This window comes from Dipodomys spectabilis, unplaced genomic scaffold (assembly GCF_019054845.1).
Source record: "Dipodomys spectabilis isolate Male_0828 unplaced genomic scaffold, ASM1905484v1 ptg000085l, whole genome shotgun sequence".
Lineage (NCBI taxonomy): Eukaryota > Metazoa > Chordata > Mammalia > Rodentia > Heteromyidae > Dipodomys > Dipodomys spectabilis.
Window position 1 is genome coordinate 8,109,847 of NW_024870762.1, and position 17,238 is coordinate 8,127,084.

Here is a 17,238-nt window from a genome sequence, read left to right on the forward strand (position 1 = left end):
GGGACCTGTCCTGAGACCTCTGCCCTGGGCTCTGCAAATAAATATATTCCAATTGGAGACTGGAGGTCCAGTACAAAATCTGTGCAGATTGCTTTCTACAAGCTAGGCCCCATAATCTCCAGAGAAGCAATGGGAACTGCCTAAGCAGCCCACCGCACTCACTAAGAAGCTCCTCTGGCTTGTCAAAAATTGGCAATCTGCAGCAGAAACAACAGAGCCTTGACAAACCTACTATCCTCTCCAAACAGCAACTGGGAGACGCGATTCTGTTTGAATAATAGGGATCCGATTTAACCAAGGTGCTTGAAAGAACCAAAAGCTCACAAGAGATGGGACAACAGTCTTAAAGACACAGAATATCAGCCAAAGAAGGGCCATTTTCTGAAAGATGGAAGAGGTAGTCAAGGATTGTCCCGAACGTATTGTAGGCCTCACCTCTCCGAGGGGGTATGGTGTTGGGCATAGCCTGGTTCTCAGAGCTGGTTGAGGGTTTGTTTTAGGAGTCAAGGTGTTCTAGAGTTAGCAGGACAAAATATCAGAAAGGTAAGAGCTGTAATGACAGATCAATCCATAAAGAACGGCAGTATATTTAAGTGAAAAATCCATCAATACAGGCAGATATGAAAACTATACAGGACTGGCCAGACATTTGTCTTTTCAAAGACAGTTTAAAATCGACTACACGTTCTTTTTTTCTTTTTTTCATTTTTGTCTGACATGGAGCTTGAACTGAGGGCCTAGGATCTGTCCCTGAGCTCTTTTGCTCAAGACAAGCACTCTACCACTTTGAGAAGCAGCTCCACTTCCAATTTTCGAGTAGTTAATTGGAGGTAAGAGTTTCACTGGGACTTTTCTGTCGGGGCTGGTTTTGAACTGCGATCTTTAGATCTCAGCCTCCTGAGTTGCTAAGATTACAGGTGTGAGTCATCGGCACCCGGTTTACATATCTGTCTTTTTATTTACTTACTTATTTTTAGCGTCATTTGTACTTTAGTCTCGGGCAAATTTTCACATATTCCAAAAGCTGAAATACCTGAAACTGGTAAGTGAAAATGAAAGTGAGTCACCATGGCCCGTACGGGGATCGAACCCGCGACCTTGGCGTTATTAGCACCACGCTCTAACCAACTGAGCTAACCGGCCCTGTGGGCCCACTCTCTTAACCTGTTTCTCCTCTCTCCACGGTACCTTCAGTAGTAACAGGAAAGGGAAAAATATCCTTAAGGAAAAGAAATTTTCTTTTTAAAAAGAAGGGTGAACAAATGCAGTAGCGGTATCACTAGACACTATGTTGAAAATGAACTATACAACTTGTGGTTGAAGACGGGAGGGAAAAACTTGGAGAGAGTGAAGGAAGAAAGGTACTTTTTATCTGACACGTAACTGTAACTCCTCTGTACATCGCCTTTATACTAATAAAAAATATTTACAAAGAAAGAGCGTTGAGTTTTCAAACTGAGCCCAATGGCCTCAGAATCCAAGAATATAGGTACAGCTCTGCTGACATCGAATTAGCACTTGTGGAAAATGAATCTGAACGAACTAATTATTACGTCGCTTACTTTGTTAGAGCCACTAAAGAGCTGCTCACTAACAGAACATACAATTGAGTGCTTGAAGGATATTTGCGATCGGTCTGATCCTGGATTGTTCTGAACTCTGCTGTTTCTTTAGCCCTGTGCTCCTGAGACAGACATGGTTGATATTTGGAAGTCTGCTTTCTTCCTTTCGTCGATGAGATAAATTGGAAATCACTTTAGAAGCCTCAATTTTGGCTAATTATAGAAATGTGGTTATAGAGGTCCTCAGACTGAATCTTGCCACTTAGTCTTTGTCCATCCCCATATTGCTGTTATGTTTAGTTATTCCAGAGATTTTAAAATGTATTAACATGTTCCTGACCTTATATATGGTATAAAAAATGTGCACATCAGAGGGAAGCTAGGTGGAAGGCACAGAATCAGAGGGACCCAGGGAAAAATATACAACAGAGGGACCCCATCCGCTACACTGGACATTGATGAAAATAAACTAAGCAGTTCAAGACAGTGATGGGAGGTAGGGAATGAGAGGGAAAGAGGGAACAGTTTATATTAAGCAAAAGGAAAGAAATATATGTGTCATCCAATATGGAAGAAATAGTTATATTGTCAAAGCTTGTAGAAACTTTATAGACTACAAACTTTATAGACTATGATAATGACAATTTGCCTTGTGAAAGTTAAAAATGTGTTTGTGACTTTATCACTATCCCACAATAGTGTGAAATTCATGTAATCACTTAATCTCAAAATTATTTAAAAATAAAAACACATTAACAAATTATCTAGATGTGTTCTCTTCTTTCTCTTCATAGAGAGTGGCATCTATCCACATTTTTCTGTCTTTTTAAAAAAAATTGGAATATGTCTTGCAATCTTCCCATATCAGAACAGGAAGGTGATCTTCATTTTAAAAAATATTCAGTATTCAATTGTGGTATGTATAATAGTAGCAATTAATTTGCTTCCATCCTGCAGTTGCAAACACTGCTTATAGTATATTATAACACACGTGTGTCAAAGACACTTGCGCATGTGAAAGAACTGCATCAAAGAATCTGTGCACTTGAAACTTTGACATTGTCCCAGCAAGCTTCAGCGAGCTGCCCCAGTATTTTTCTGCATATTTTAACTATATACATATAATTAGCACAATACATAAACATCCTGGCCACATTCCCACACAACCTTTTTCAATTCCCTATTACAGGTTTGGAGCAAAACTAAACCATCAATAAAAATATATACAGTTATTTACACTGAGAATATGCTTGGTTCTGAAATACTGGATTTTCTCTAGCAGGGAAAACTTTGAGGTGCAGTTAAAGGAAATGTAGTATAACCAAATAGGAGCAGTAAGAGGCTGAGAGAAGGGAGAAAGAAAGAACAAGCATGGTTTTCTTTGTGTATCTCAGAGAGAGTTGGGGAGGGGGAGGGGATAACTGAGGAGAGAGGAGCTAAGACATGCCAGAGCATCTGGATAAATGACTTCAGAGTGTGAGTGGGGTTGAAGTAAATCAGTGAAGACAGAGAATGCACATATTTCAGGATTCTCTAGCAGAATATAACTAAATCAAGATAATTTAAATGGTAAAGGGGGTGAGGTGCTAATAACGACTAACGTGAATCCAGCTACATTAGGTCTCAACTAGGATATTTGTACTTCTTACAGGTCAAAAAACAACAACAATGACAACAACTTTGTTCTTTCAGTGCTGAGGATTGAATCCTCTCTGACAAGTGCTCTAACATTAAGCGTTGTCCCTTACCCAAAGCTAAAGATTTATGAACAAGTCCTACAATGTTGGGAACCCATGCAAAAACCATATTGTAAAAAGATCTCTTTAACTTCAAATGGGGGGGGGAGGTTTGAGTGGGGGAGCAGGGGGAGGGAGGATGGGAAGGGATGGGAAGGGGAAACGAAGGAGGAGGCTACAATGCTTGATAAGAAATGTACTCATTATCTTGCCCATGTAATTGTAACCCCTCTGTACAGTATTTTCACACAAAAAAAAGTTCTTAGGAAAAAAAAAAACTTCAAATGACAATCAACTGTTGTTATTGAGCAATAGACTACCTCCATCTCTGATATTAGACCCCTCCATTCTTGTGACTAAACTGGCTAATTATTAAGAACGTTGGACAAAAAAGAAAAAGGTAGTATTCTGGATATTGAAGTTGTTTTGTTCTTCTTATGTGGCGGATACTTCTAGTGAATATTAATATATCATACAAGATCTTCACACTCTGTGCCTTCACATCTGCCCTCCAGTTTCCTTGTGACCCCAAGTGCACATAACGTGCGTGGGAACACACTCAGGGACCCAGCCTGGACCAGAACCAGGAGGGGCGGGGCAAACAGATCACGTGCTCCGTGCAACCCGGGTCCTTTGCAGAGGGGTGATTCCTACCCCTCCCCAATTAGCCTGCAGCAGAAAGGTTACTGCGACCCAAGCCGCCTGGATGTTCATGATAAATGTATGGAGACAAAGCCGAGGAAAAGCGCGTCAAAAAAAGTGGCTGTAGTGGCTGGCATGATGAGATTTGCCTGAACAATCTAGCGTCCCCAAAGTACTCTTCTATTTTATTCTCCGCTTTTTTTTTCCTAGAAAGCCAAGTGAATATAAATAGAAAACTATTTGTGAGGCAATACATAAATTGTTAGTGACTGATAATGACTTCACCCAATCATTTTCCTTGTAGAAATCCCCAAGGGTATCGCCGAACAAAAGCCCACGGGTAGTACTTTGGATTTCGAACAAAATGTTGGTAATCCCTATTCTCCTCAAGAAAATGCCCCCACAACTTCCTGTGGGTGCAGAAATAACATTTGTGAAGGCTAGGAAAATCGGATGACAATCCTTTCTATCATATGTAGCATTCCAAAGGTTTGACTTGTTATTCTAGAAATTTAAAAAAAAGATACATTGTGTGTACTGACTACAGGTTACCTAGTGTTCACACTAGCTGGGCCAGCTTGTTCTGTTGAAGCTCCACCCTAACCCCTGGACCACGCCCTTCGTCCTTTAAAAAGACATACTTAAGGGGGCAGTAGCCGTGGGCCAGTGGCGCAATGGATAACGCGTCTGACTACGGATCAGAAGATTCTAGGTTCGACTCCTGGCTGGCTCGCTCTGCTTTTTAAACTTTTTTTTTCAGTCATTTTCACTTTCCACCCACAAATCTTCATTAGAATTTGAATGTTGCTTAAATTGTTTTTAAATTTTAGTTATTTGTTATTTTTATTTATTTTAAACTAGCAGTAGGAAGGGATTACTGCACATTTCAGTTAATCAGTATAAGGAATCTCCTTCTCCTCTATCCTTTTCCTCTATCACTTCCAATCCCATCTATCCTTTTAAACTTTTTAATGAAGTCTAAATACTTCAGATAGTAAATATTGTGAAACGACTGCTCAATTTATCTGTTGCTATTCATTCCACATGAGAATTTTGGTAATGGCATAACTAGAATGAGGCTCAAAAGCCCACGACTAAGACTTATATTTTAGATTTCTTATCGCAATACCGATGGGGAGAGGATCGCGTTCAGATGCACAGACTGTTTTAAATATAAAAGACCTTTCAAAGAAAAACAGGAAACAAAAAAAAAAAATGTGGCTCAGTCAGGGTTTTCATTGATACTTTTTTCTTTCGACAAAGCACCTATTATTTCCATTGGGATGATAACGATTCCTGCCCTGAGAAATGTTAGATCAAGAAGGGCCAAGGCTGTGACCCGTGCGCTTTGGATGTCTCGGCCCCTGGAGACTTCAGAGGAGCACAGATGCAGGAAGTGGACCCCAAAAGAGTCTACTCATTGTTGTGCCCAAGAGTGTGGCAGTCACTAAATGCCCTCCCTTGCCCTTGAAAAATTACCCTTCTTTGCTTAAAGCTCCAAGTCAATTTCCCCCTCCACTCTGAGAATTGTCCGACTCTTAGCCTGCGAAGATACTGCTACTTGCTGACTGGTTAGTTTAGTTGGTCAGAGCGTGTTGCTAACACCACGGTCGCCGTTCCGACCTTTGAGACGGGCCACCGTGTGTTCTGTTTCTGTTTCTCACTTCTAACGCAATCTATTTATAAATCCTCAGAGAAATACAGTTCTTAATCTGTAAACAGGAGGAGCTAATTTTAGGCAGGGATGGAAGGGGGAACTGATGTAAGGTGAAGGAAGGGGTGGCATTATTTAACAAAAAAAAATGAAAGAAAGAAAGAAAGAAGAAAGAAATGTACTCATTACCTTGAATTATAAAAGGATAACCCCGCTGTACAACATCGTAATAATAATACAATTATGTTCTTAAAAAAAAAGAAATTGAAAGCTATCATTCCTATTTTCTTTAGGCTACTCACGCCCGAACTGTTTTACGGTTCTCAGGCAAAGTTTCATACACTGTCCTTGAGTTTGGGACAGAGAGAGCTACCTGGGACACGCCAGAGTGGGAGCCCTGCCTAATGGAGAAGAGAAAAAGGGAAGGAAAGGGAAAAGGAAAGGCTGATGTAGTTTTAAACCATTCCTGAAACCAACCCCCTTCAAGTCTTGAAGACATACAAGGTAAATAGAAGTTCTTCTAGGCTTACTGCTTAGCTGTATGGGAAGCCCTTTCCGACAGAACTGACAGCAGTGATTGTGGCGGGACACACAACATTTCCACGTGTCGTTTTCGAGCGCTACGGATGTGGCTTCACCTGAATTTGCTGCCGCTCTTTCTAGGGTTTATCTACACAAAACTACTATAGAAAAATACAAAATCAAAGCGACCCCGTTGGTGAAATCCCTCCAAAATCAAAATAGCATTCGAAAAATTCCAACACAACTCCACTTGAATGAAGACGTCTCAAAAAAGCATTTGCAGATTCGATAGATTTAAAAACAAAAATGCGGGCGGGGGGGCGGTGAGGATGGGGTGGAGGGGGTGGGGGGAGGATGGGAAGGGATGGAAAGGGGAAACAAAGGGGGAGGCTACAATGCTTGATAAGAAATGTACTCATTATCTTGGCCATGTAATTGTAACCCCTCTGTACAGTATTTTCACAATAAAATAAATAAATAAATAAAATAAAATATGCATGCTTATGCAAAAGAAGAAAAAAAATGCTGGCGGGTGCCGAGGGGACTCACTCCTGTAATCCCAGATACGCAGGAGACTGACTGAGATCTGAGAATCACGTTTAGAGGTCAGTAAGAAAATTGCCTCTAGCCTAGTATACACCGCAGTTGACCCAGAAACCGTGGTGTTATGAGTATACTCTAACCAATTAGCTAATTAATCACACCCGATGAACGTGTTAATCTCTTACAAGTTCGTCTGAAAAGTTTAATGAATGTCTAAATAATGTTTTAACGGAAAATCGTTTGAATCTTCTTTCTCACTTTTCTAGGCGTATATATCTTACCTTACTCAATTTTTTTTTAAACAGATGAGCACTGTGTATCCTAACTCAGGCTACTTATGAATGATTGCAAGATATTAGAGCAATTCATTATTCCAAGGGAAAGCGTTTTGATAATTGTGCTTTGATTTATCGACGGGAGTCCAACTCTTGTAGTTGAAGGGAACCTAACTCTTGTAGTTGAAGGTGTATTGGAAACATGTTCAGAGGGGAATGTTTTGAGTGGAAAAGGATATGGCCCGTACGGGGATCGAACCCGCGACCTTGGCGTTATTAGCACCACGCTCTAACCAACTGAGCTAACCGGCCAGTATAAAAACTGGTTGGATCTTCTGTGTAGAATATATAAACCAATAAACTAGGTTGAAGAAAGTTTGTTTTTCTCCCGGGGCGGGGGGGGGGGGGGGGGTCGCTAAAACTCATAACGAAAACTAAATTAAAAAACAAAATACATCCACATTCTTTCCATTTCACCATCCCATCGATGTTGAAAAAAAGGTCAACATATGACCCCCAACGAACACTGTTTCTTACGTGGGTAACTCGGTCTTGGTCAAATCGTCAATCAAGCTCCAGGACCAAGGTTTTAACCCGGGAGGAGTCCGGCAAACCTGAAGTTTCTGTATACCTGAGACCAAGCACGTAACGCCCCAGATTGTGCGCGCTGCGTGGGGCGCGGATTCTCCTCTGCTCCGAGGGGACATCCTGGAAGGCCACCTTTTGCCTGAGTCCGGGGGTGTGGGAAAATTGTATACTCTCGTGGTGTTTCACTACTACCCTGAAATGATTGTGGCCAAATGTGTGCGGGATTTTAAAAGATCGTGGAGGGCCGAAGGTCTTCAGAACTCTTTCCCATTCAGGAAGAACCAAGACCCCTTAAATCAATGCCTAGAGGAACCTGTACACCAAAGTGCATTCAGAGACAGTGCCCTTGGTGTATGTAGACCAGGAGAGAAACCTTTGGACTGAGCAGGACTTAGGCATTAAGAATAAAGTTGGGCCTTCTAGAAGGAGATAGAAAACACATCTGGCTCTGCCAGGTGCAGAGCAGCCCATCTTTTTCATTTGCCATGGAGATAGCACTCAAAACCTTCTCATGATGGCTAGAGTTGGCTGAATCCCTGCAGACAGGAGAAATGGTTAATGCAGAGTGTCTTTAATTTTCCTTTAAAGGGAGCTCTGTCTCTCTCCCCTCCCAATAGAAACAAAAAAAGTGTTTTTGGTTTCCACTGGAAAAATGTCTATCCTTGCCTATTTGTTAACTGGGTTAGTATTATCTTTGCTTGTGATTTCCTAATACATTTTACATATTAACCCCTTATCAGATATACAGTTTGCAAATATGTATTTGTAACTTTGTATTTGCAAATATGAACTCTTCCAGTTCATTTTGTTTCCTTAGCTGTGAAGCTTTTTAGTTAGCAAAGCTTCACTTTTTTTTTTTTTTTTGCTTTTGTTGCACGAACTTTTAATATATCCAAAACATCATCAGCAAGGCTAATATCACTCAGCTTTTCCTTAAGACTACTATTTGAAAATGCTCTAATCAAGTGAGCCCTCTCAAGCAGAATAGTGAAGATATTTTCATGGCCTTCCTTGTCTAAACTGAACCTCTGTACTGATAGAACTAATGGGAAATAAGAGTAGCCATGAGCAAGATTTTGCCATTGATTTGCAACATTTCTTCCTAAAAGATCAATTGTTTTCATGAGCAAATGTTTTTAAGTTTGCTGTATATTTTTTATGTCCTGAAATTGTGATATTAAAGCTTTATCCAGTTTCATAGTTGTTTTTGCAAGTGAATATACTCATTGTTGTTATCATGCCAGAGTCTATTTCCACTATACTAGTTTTGCTATTCTTGACCTTACATAAATGGGAATATTATATATTATTTTGGGTATGAAACAATATATGCTTTTTTGTATGTGTTTTCCCCTTCCCTCCCCCATGCATAATAGTTTGGAAGTCAATCTCACTTTGCCTTATAAATGGTTCATTGTTTTGTTACTGCTAAGTAGTAATTTATGAAAATGCTGTTATTTATTTATTTTTCCCATTTATCTGCCCACAGACATTAGCATTGTTTACAATTTGGGGACTACTGTGAATAAAGCTGTTAAAAGATTTTATTTCTCTTGGGAAAAATGTTTAAGAACAGGTAGGTATAATATAGTGTGTATTTTCTAGAATGGTTTTATGATTTTACATTCAGTGATGAGCTGTTCAACATCCTCACCATTTGAATACATCAGAAGTTTTTATTTGCTTGCAATTCATTTGGGTATAAAGTAATATTTCATGTAGTTCTAATTTATGTTTTTCTAATAGCTAAAACAGGCTTGATAACTTTGGGTTTATTAACTAGTCAGTCCTATTTTTTACATTGAAATGATTAAGTGTTTTGTTCATTGTTGCTACCTTGTACTTTTTATTATTAAAAGAGGGTTAAAAAGAGAAATAGTCAAAAAGATTAAAAAGGAAAGAGCAAGCAGGATATGGTAAGATGCAGAGACAGGATACAAGTCTGAATTCTAGAGAGAACTTGCAGCAAGGTACCTAGTCCATTAGTTGGAGCTTATCAGCAGGTGATGATTAGCAAGGGGGTGGCGCCAGCATGAGGAGCCATATTTCCTTGATGTTTAATATGCAAAAGATGAATATTCACAATGGGGTTAATCATTCACCTATGTTCAGACACTCCTTTCTGGAAAGGAGGGCATTTAGTTTGAAGCAATCTTTGCAGACACAAGCCAGTTACATGCAGAATGAGTGCTGAATCCCAAATTCCTGGAAACTTCTTCCTCCAAAACAAGCTGTTTCCTTTTGTTGCGAGAAGAGGACATTCAGGAAGTGATGAGGATATGCTCTTACACCTCACCCCTAACCTGCCTCTCCTTGGCCTGTCTGAGCCAGGTCTGCAGCTGCTGGATGATTCTCTGTGAAAAGGTGAGAATTCTGACAGTTAAGACTTCAGCATTGGTAGAAGGTAGGACTATGCAATTAAGCATGCAAATGAAACTACATATTACCCAGAAACTTTTCTCTTACCTGGCGCCCCAGGCGGAGGCCAGCAGAGTCTGAAGACCTCTCAGATGCCATGTCCAGACAGTGAGAGGCATTAGGGATGAGAAGGACTAACTCTGAGGCTCCTAAGTCCTGTGTTACACTTAGTGCATGCCAAGGGTCTGTGTCCCCTGGAAAGAAAGAAGATGCTCATGTGTTGAGCTAGAGGTAAGGTAAGCTTAGGAGCCAGGTTCTGAAGGCATGCTCACCATTAACAAATAGTACTTGGGTGGCACCAGGTGTCTGACCGCCATAGTAGGAGTTTGTCTGAGCCACCGCCTGGGCTACAGATGAGGCTGAGAGCCCGAATACTTGTTCACATAGGTCTAGGTGGGAGGGCAGTGCTGGGAGCGGAGAGAAAGGACATCCAGGGTGCTCACAAGTGACATCTGTGGAAAGATACCTGTAAACATAAAGAATCCATAGAGCCTGCCCACACACCCCTTCAACAACCTCCCAAATGAAGGCCTCAATAAGCATACAGAGTCCCACATATCCCCAAAGAGTGACAGCCCAAAATGATCAGGGATGTAATAAAAAGGGTCAGGAGACAGGGGTTTCAGAGGGGATTATGATGGGATCACTCTTGGGACATAAGGAAACGTGAATGTTTTGAGAAAGGTCTCTGTTGAAACTATGTGGAATTTGGACTGGGGAGGTGAAGTGAAATCCTGGAAAAGAGGGAGAAAGCTAGAGTAGTAATCCAGGAAGAAGCGAATGGGGCCTTCACCAGGCCATACAGCAGGAGGGAGGGATTAGAAAGTGTTTCAAGATACAGAGTGGGCAGAACTAAGTAACTGACAAACGATCTGGATAATAGGAAAGAGGCATCTACAACTAGTCTCTGATTTCTAGACTAGTGACTAGGGAAAGAGTGGAGATATCCCAGTGATAGGGACCCAGAGGAAGTGCAAATTGAAGGTAAAATCACTCATGTTGAGCCCTGAGTATGAGTGTGAGAAAGCATGTGAGCATCACTAATATGGCTGTCTACTCTTTCTAGCCCAACATCTGTGGGTTACACAAGGCTTAGGAGTCAGTTGAGCTGTCTGTAAGATGACCTCTTTGGGCATAGTACAACATATATGCTTTGGGGGTGAATATTAGGTCAGTCACTCACAGAAGCCGAATTCAGTACATGTCTGGTACAACCACTGCCGGTCACCCACACCAGATACTTGAGGCTCTGTAGCTCTTAGCTGTGTCACCGTCTCTGATCGAGAAAAGCTTAAACACTTCTGGCCCAGACTGTGCAAGACAATCTAGGAGACAATATGCATATAATATACATAAATTCATCTTCTTCCTTTAGCAAGCCAGAACCTTGGAGGCCTTTGTTTGGTCTACAGGTCAAAAGTCAGAAAGAGAAGGGTGAGTTCCTAGTTCTGGAAATCAGTGGACAGAGGGGCTACTTCAAGGAGTCCCTAGAGCTAGATGACTGTGATCTTACCACTTGTCAGACCTTGGCAAGTGGTAATCATTTGCATATCCTTCCTCCCCCCCCCCCCAAATGAGGATAACAGTAGCGCCTTTCTCCTGAGAAATCAATGAAATTACTATGAGAGACACTTACTAGGCCCAGAGAGTGTGGGAAAACTGACAGCTGGATTCTAATTGTAGACTCAAAGGCTGGGACAACACTGTTCCCAGGACTATATGGGTTTTTTTTGCATTCACTCTATAAACACTCATTGAGCACTTACTATGTACACAGAAAAGAAGACCGATCGAGATAGTCTCTAACATTTGCATACTGCATGCTAAACTTCCAGCTGGCTGGCCTATAAGCCCTCTTTTTATCTTCTGAATGTCAGCCCGGGAGATGTGATCCCCATTTCATGGACTAGAAAACGGAAGTTCAGAGAGGGTAGGAGGTGGATCAAGAATCCGTGTGTGTGTGTGTGTGTGTGTGTGTGTGTGTGTGTGCACTTACCTGCACTGCCCCTCGAAGTCCCTGGTAAGGCGTAAGGTGACTGTGGTTGCCCCGGCCTCGAAGGAGCCCGCAGAGCTGTCGCACGCTTAGCGGAGCCCCCGCCTGCCCGTCGTATTGCACCGTGCCTCCAACCAGGGCCTGCAGCGCCCCTAGCAACTCCGCCTGGTCTTCAGTGCGGCCCAGGGGTCCGCAAGCCCCCAGCTCCGCCCCCAGCGCCCGCTGAGCCGCCCCGCCAGCGCGCAGCCGCCGCTCCACCTCCGCGAAGGCCTTGGCCACCGCCGCCCCGCACTAGCCGGAGCGAGAGACAGTGTCGGCTGGTCCGGGCCTTCCTTCCCAGGGCCAGCGCCCTCGCGGGGAACGCTGGCATCCAGGATTTTCCCCGCCCGAGGCCACGCCCCCTGGCTCCACCCCCCCCCCCCCGACCCTGCCCAAGACCCGCTCTTCCTCAGCCCTCCCCCGTTGGGGGATGCTCTTTTGCTCTGGATGCTCCTCTCGATCGCAAATCTAGTTTTGCAAAATCTACGCAACTTCCATCTCAGACTTCTGCCCATCTTGCAGGTCCTTCCCTGGCTCCCAGCGTCTCAGATCATCTTTCCCCGACCTCCCCACCTCCCTGGCCTAGGTTGCGCTTCCTACCTCCAGCGACCCTCCAATTGCCGTCTTCATTAGGCTTCTGGACACCACCTGTAATGAGGCCATAGGAGAGCCATCAGGGAAGTGGCAGGCTACTCCCCCCCACTGGGTACCTTCTCTTCCTGCACTTGCAGTCAATAATCCTTACATCGTTATATTCCGAGAAATCCAACACTGCTCGCACTGGGGCAGAAGAGGCGACCGCAGCGAAAATGAGATGGGGGAACTAAGAGAGGAGAGGCTGTCAGTCCAGTAGCAGAGGTAATGGGACCAAGGTCGTTCACCCTTGTGCTCTTGAGCCCTTGCAAAGTCACCTTGGATAGCTCTTCTGGAGTAGGTAGGAGAAGATGTTCCTATTATCTGGCTGGGACCTCAGAGTCCAAATATCCTCCCCCCCAACACACACTCCCAGCCCACCCAGAGGGGTTCCAGAGACCTTCAGCCGGGTCCAGGCCGCCAAAGATCCAGCATAGGAGCCTCCAAAACAGATCCAGGGGCTGGAGGAGGAGATGTTGAAAAGGCGGGAAAGGGCTTGGTGGGCAGAGACCACGTCAGCCAGCCTGGGGTCAAAGGCAAGATTCCATCAGTCCTCTGAAGATTTCTCCCACAATCCCGGCCGGGGAACTGGCACCCAGAGACAGGAATGGGCAGCCAGAAGCCAGGCTCTTTCCTCAGGGTATATTTCTGAGGGCTCTCTGTTACCACATACCAAGAGAGATTCTATATTTCCCCTTCAGAAAGCCTCCACCCCCCTCCCCTTTCTCTTCAATTTTATGTAAGAAAGGAAAATCTTCCAAGGCAGTTTAGATGAAAAGTTGACATACACAGGAAGGAGATGGAGGCAATCAAGGAAGGTTATCAGGAGGAAGAGCTGTCATAACTGAATGGTTATAAGATATTGGGGAAGGGGAGTGCCATCTTCCCCTCCACCCCAATAAAAGGAAAGGGAAAGAGATATTGGGAGGCTTCTAAGATTCTCTATTTTCCTTCCATGAGCTTTCTTTCTTCATCAATCATTCTAAAATGGATTACAGTTAGTGCCATCTTGTTGCAGTTAGAAGCCAGGTTAGCTTGTAGAAACAATGAAATAGAGAGTGACAGATGTTGGCACAGAGAAATGGAGTCAAGAATGAGACAGAGATTGAAATAGACACCAAATAAGAGAGGGTTAATTAAGTCCAGTAGAGAACAGTAAAGCTGGTGAAAGCAACGATAAAGCAGCTAAAAGAAAGGTAGGTGGGAGAAATGGTGGGGATTGATGATAGAAGTTGAATGCATAGCAGATGGAGTCATACAACTATCTTGAGGCAGGCAGCTTCTTGCAGAGGGTAAAGTTCAAAGGTTCAAGATAGGATTCACCTATCAGTATAGAGAGCAACAAGGACCTTGGAGTTTACAGTTAACTGAGGATGACCTGGGGTATCTGTGACCACTATTAAAGCTAACTTTGCTCAAAGTAATATGAGAGATATGAGGGTTTTGAGATAAGGGAGGGATCTAACAAGATCACTTCGGTTTTCACTCTGAAGTCAAGGCCAGACATTGAGAAGGGTTAGGATGCTGTGACTAACTGAAATGCAGGTAAATGATATTGGTCAGAAACAATGACCACAGAGAGGCAATAGCCTACTTGAGATGGTGAGACAAAAACAAAGAGCTGGCTATCGGTGGCTTATGCCTGTAGTCCCAGCTACTCAGGAAGCTGAGATCTGAGGATTGTGGTTCAAAGCTAGCCTGGGCAGGAAAGTCCATGTGACTCTTATCTCCAATAAACTGCTCAGAAAACCAGACGTGGGCTGTGACTCAAGTGGTAGCCTTGAGATGAAGAGCTGAGGGACAGTGCCCAGGCCCAGAGTTCAAGCCCCAGGACCACACACACACACACACACACACACACACACACACACCACACACACACCACACACACACACACCACACAGAAAAAAAAAAGAGACAAGAGTAAACAAGAAATATGGAGAGACAAGAAATATGGAGAAGTACTAAGACACTATGAAAGACAGGAATTAAAAACTAGGGAGCTAGTGGTTGACACTGGATAGTGGTAGAGAAAGACATGATGCAGAGATGCTAAGACATAGATATACTCAATTCTGTAATCTCCGCTTTCCCTCTTCCAACTCACGCATGACGGCTGGACAAGTATCGAAGCTGGGCCATACTGAGGCCTCCAGTAGGTATGCTGAGACCATAAAATCTGTGTTCCAGGCTTATCACCAGAGCCCCCAAGGCAGGAGCCAGGGCTGCAGGATGTCCTGAGAAGAGCACATAGTGAGGAGCAGGATGTGAGCTGAACGTAAGGCCCGTGCACGTCTCAGGTCTCACAACATTGCTGTATGCAGTTCCTGGTCCCCACCATATTTTTCCTCATCCTTGCCTCTTACCTGACATCACTGAGCCTGGTCCAAGGCTGCCCTCTCCCCCTAGATGCAAGAATACAGGTCCACCGTAGCCAGTCCTGTGTTGGTCATTCACCCAGTAACGCTTAGAGATGGGAAGAGGGTGATGAGCTGACATTTTGAGACTCCTGACTTATTCATGATTCTTCTTTTGTTCCAGTTTTTCTCTGCAATGGATCTTTCCTTGGTTGTATCTGAAATGGACTTGTTTATTCTATGTTCATTGGTCTCCTGTTTCTCTCTCCATAGATTGTTTTTTTTCCTGCACTTTCACTGTTTTGTTTTTAAGACTCGGGGGGAATGGTTGGCATATGGTAGGCATCTGCAATTTCTTGAAGATAATAATTGTAGAACACTGAATGTGGCTGAATTTAGAACAGTGAGATGAGCTTTGATAATTATATAGAGGAGAAGCATTAGAAAAACTCAAGAGATTTCTTTGTTTTGGAAAAATTGGTTATGGATCAGGTCTCAGTTCCAAAGTTCAGATTTCTGCTACAAGTGAAGACTGATGATGGGTTTTACATCTAATTTGAAGAACAGGGCAAAGAGGACATTGAGGGACAGTCAGAGGACAAAAGCGAGAGAGGAGAGATTGAAGGACCAAAAAAAAAAAGTATAATACCAAAGAGAGAAGGGGGGGAGTAAGGTCACATGTAAGAAATGGAGAGGATGCACTGAAGGGCTGTCAGAGGATACTGACAGCAGCCACAGCCTAAGACACAAGGGCAGTAGCCTCTACAGTGTAGAGTAGAAGGGAGAAAGAAGGCTGTGGTGTAGACTGGGAGGAAAAACTCAGACTAAAGGACAGAGTAGGGAGCCTGAGGAGAGGGCAGAGTAGCCAGTGGACGTCTCTCCTAGCCTTACCTGCAGGAAGGAGCGTGTGTCAGATGCATTGAAGGGGTCCAGTGGCTGCTGCAGCCACCCTACTTTTGGCATGGCCACAGCACCCAGGCTCCCTCCTAGGCCTACGTTCAGGCTGGTGCTCTCCTGATACCTCTGAATGTGTTCTCCCAGCTGCCTAAGAAGCAAAGCTTTTGAACATGGAAGAAAGGGAGTCAGATTAAGTCTCTTAGAAACCCATACTCAACCCTCAAGCCACTTTTACCTGGAAATGAGAGTTCCCAGAGAGAAACCAGGAGCAAAAGGCCCAGCCACAGGGCAGGTCTGATGGCCATGCTATGCACTGCTCTGTGCAAGAATTCCAAGGGCTCTGTATTGCTTGATTCAATGAGGGCCTTTGTCATGTCCCCAAGACCCTGGCTTTAAATTCACTGTCTTTCATCAGGAGCTCAGGTTTCTTTGGAAGCTTCAAGGGCCTCTTCTGGAGGACAAGCGTCTACAGGAATCGTTAAAGCGAAACAGGGAAGCTTGTGTGTTAGGGTCTGCTGATCAGACACTTGAATGTTCCACACTGGACTTTTGCCTTCTTCAGCCTCTCATTCTCCTCTCACTGTGCCTCAAGAGCTGTTTAAAAAGGACAAAGAAGGCTGAATGCCCATGGTTCATACCTGTAATCCTAACTACTCAGAAGGCTGAGTGAGATCATGGCTGGAAGCCAGCTTAGGCAGAAACATCGGTGAGACTCTTATCCCTAATTAATCACACACACACACACACACACACACACACACACACACACACACACACACACACACACGGAGGCCAGAAGTGGTGCTGTGATCAAGCGCTAGTCTTGAGCAAAAGCTTAAGGACCTGAGCTCAAGCCTCAGGATCAACACACACACACACACACACACACACCAAACAAACCAACAAACCAAAACAGGATAAAGAAGCTGGACACACATGGCTCATGCCTCTAATCCTAGCTGCTTAGGAGGCTGATATATGAGGATTGCAGTTTTAAGCCAGCTTGGGCAAGAAAGTCCATGAGACTTTCATCAACAATTAGTGATTCCCACCCCGCCCCCCAAAAAAAAGCACCAAGAAAAGACTATTTAAAGATGGCAGTGTTGATAACAGATTTGGAAGACATGGAGAAAAAAGAAAGGTTATATAGGTCTAGTTAGGAGTTCCTAACTAGTAGTAAATCACTAGTAGTAAATAAATCAGTGCAAAAGTAAGCATGGGAGGTCCCTAAGTGCAATATAATAGAATTTCAGAGGTGAGAGATGGAGGAATACCTATGTCTCACACATCTGCTTCTGTAGGCATTCTATCATGCCTCAAGATGTAGGCCTTATCTCCAAGATGCTTATTTCTTCTAACTATGAATCCAACCAGCAATT

The 17,238-nt window shown here is 43.5% G+C and overlaps 1 protein-coding gene and 3 non-coding genes across 4 annotated transcripts; 1 reads left to right on the forward strand and 3 right to left on the reverse strand.

Annotated features, from left to right (window-relative positions):
• Positions 1–1,069: 1,069 nt before the first annotated feature.
• On the reverse strand, positions 1,070–1,143 carry Trnai-aau. Its single transcript has one exon. It is a non-coding gene; the product is annotated as a tRNA-Ile (tRNA).
• Positions 1,144–4,600: 3,457 nt separating this feature from the next.
• Trnar-acg lies at positions 4,601–4,673 on the forward strand. The gene has a single exon. It is a non-coding gene; the product is annotated as a tRNA-Arg (tRNA).
• Positions 4,674–7,172: 2,499 nt separating this feature from the next.
• On the reverse strand, positions 7,173–7,246 carry Trnai-aau. The gene has a single exon. It is a non-coding gene; the product is annotated as a tRNA-Ile (tRNA).
• Positions 7,247–9,807: 2,561 nt separating this feature from the next.
• Prss16 (serine protease 16) lies at positions 9,808–16,164 on the reverse strand. The gene is made up of 12 exons (XM_042684379.1): positions 16,095–16,164; positions 15,854–16,020; positions 14,972–15,071; positions 14,713–14,842; positions 13,006–13,129; positions 12,718–12,795; positions 12,573–12,620; positions 11,937–12,224; positions 11,124–11,265; positions 10,213–10,392; positions 9,989–10,134; positions 9,808–9,876 (listed from the first exon to the last, which is right to left on the reverse strand). Exons 1-12 carry the CDS (start codon positions 16,162–16,164, stop codon positions 9,808–9,810), a joined length of 1,542 nt encoding a protein of 513 aa, XP_042540313.1.
• Between the last annotated feature and the right edge of the window lie 1,074 nt (positions 16,165–17,238).

What these genes read in the sequence shown, in the direction of transcription:
- Prss16 (XM_042684379.1), bottom strand. Translation starts at nt 16,164, where the DNA reads ATGGCCATCAGACCTGCCCTGTGGCTGGGCCTTTTGCTCCTGGTTTCT. An exon ending in CTGGGAACTCTCATTTCCAG is followed by an intron (nt 16,021 to 16,094) that starts GTAAAAGTGGCT and finishes CATGTTCAAAAG; the next exon opens with CTTTGCTTCTTAGGCAGCTG. An exon ending in TACTTGTCCAGCCGTCATGC is followed by an intron (nt 13,130 to 14,712) that starts GTGAGTTGGAAG and finishes CTTTGACCCCAG; the next exon opens with GCTGGCTGACGTGGTCTCTG.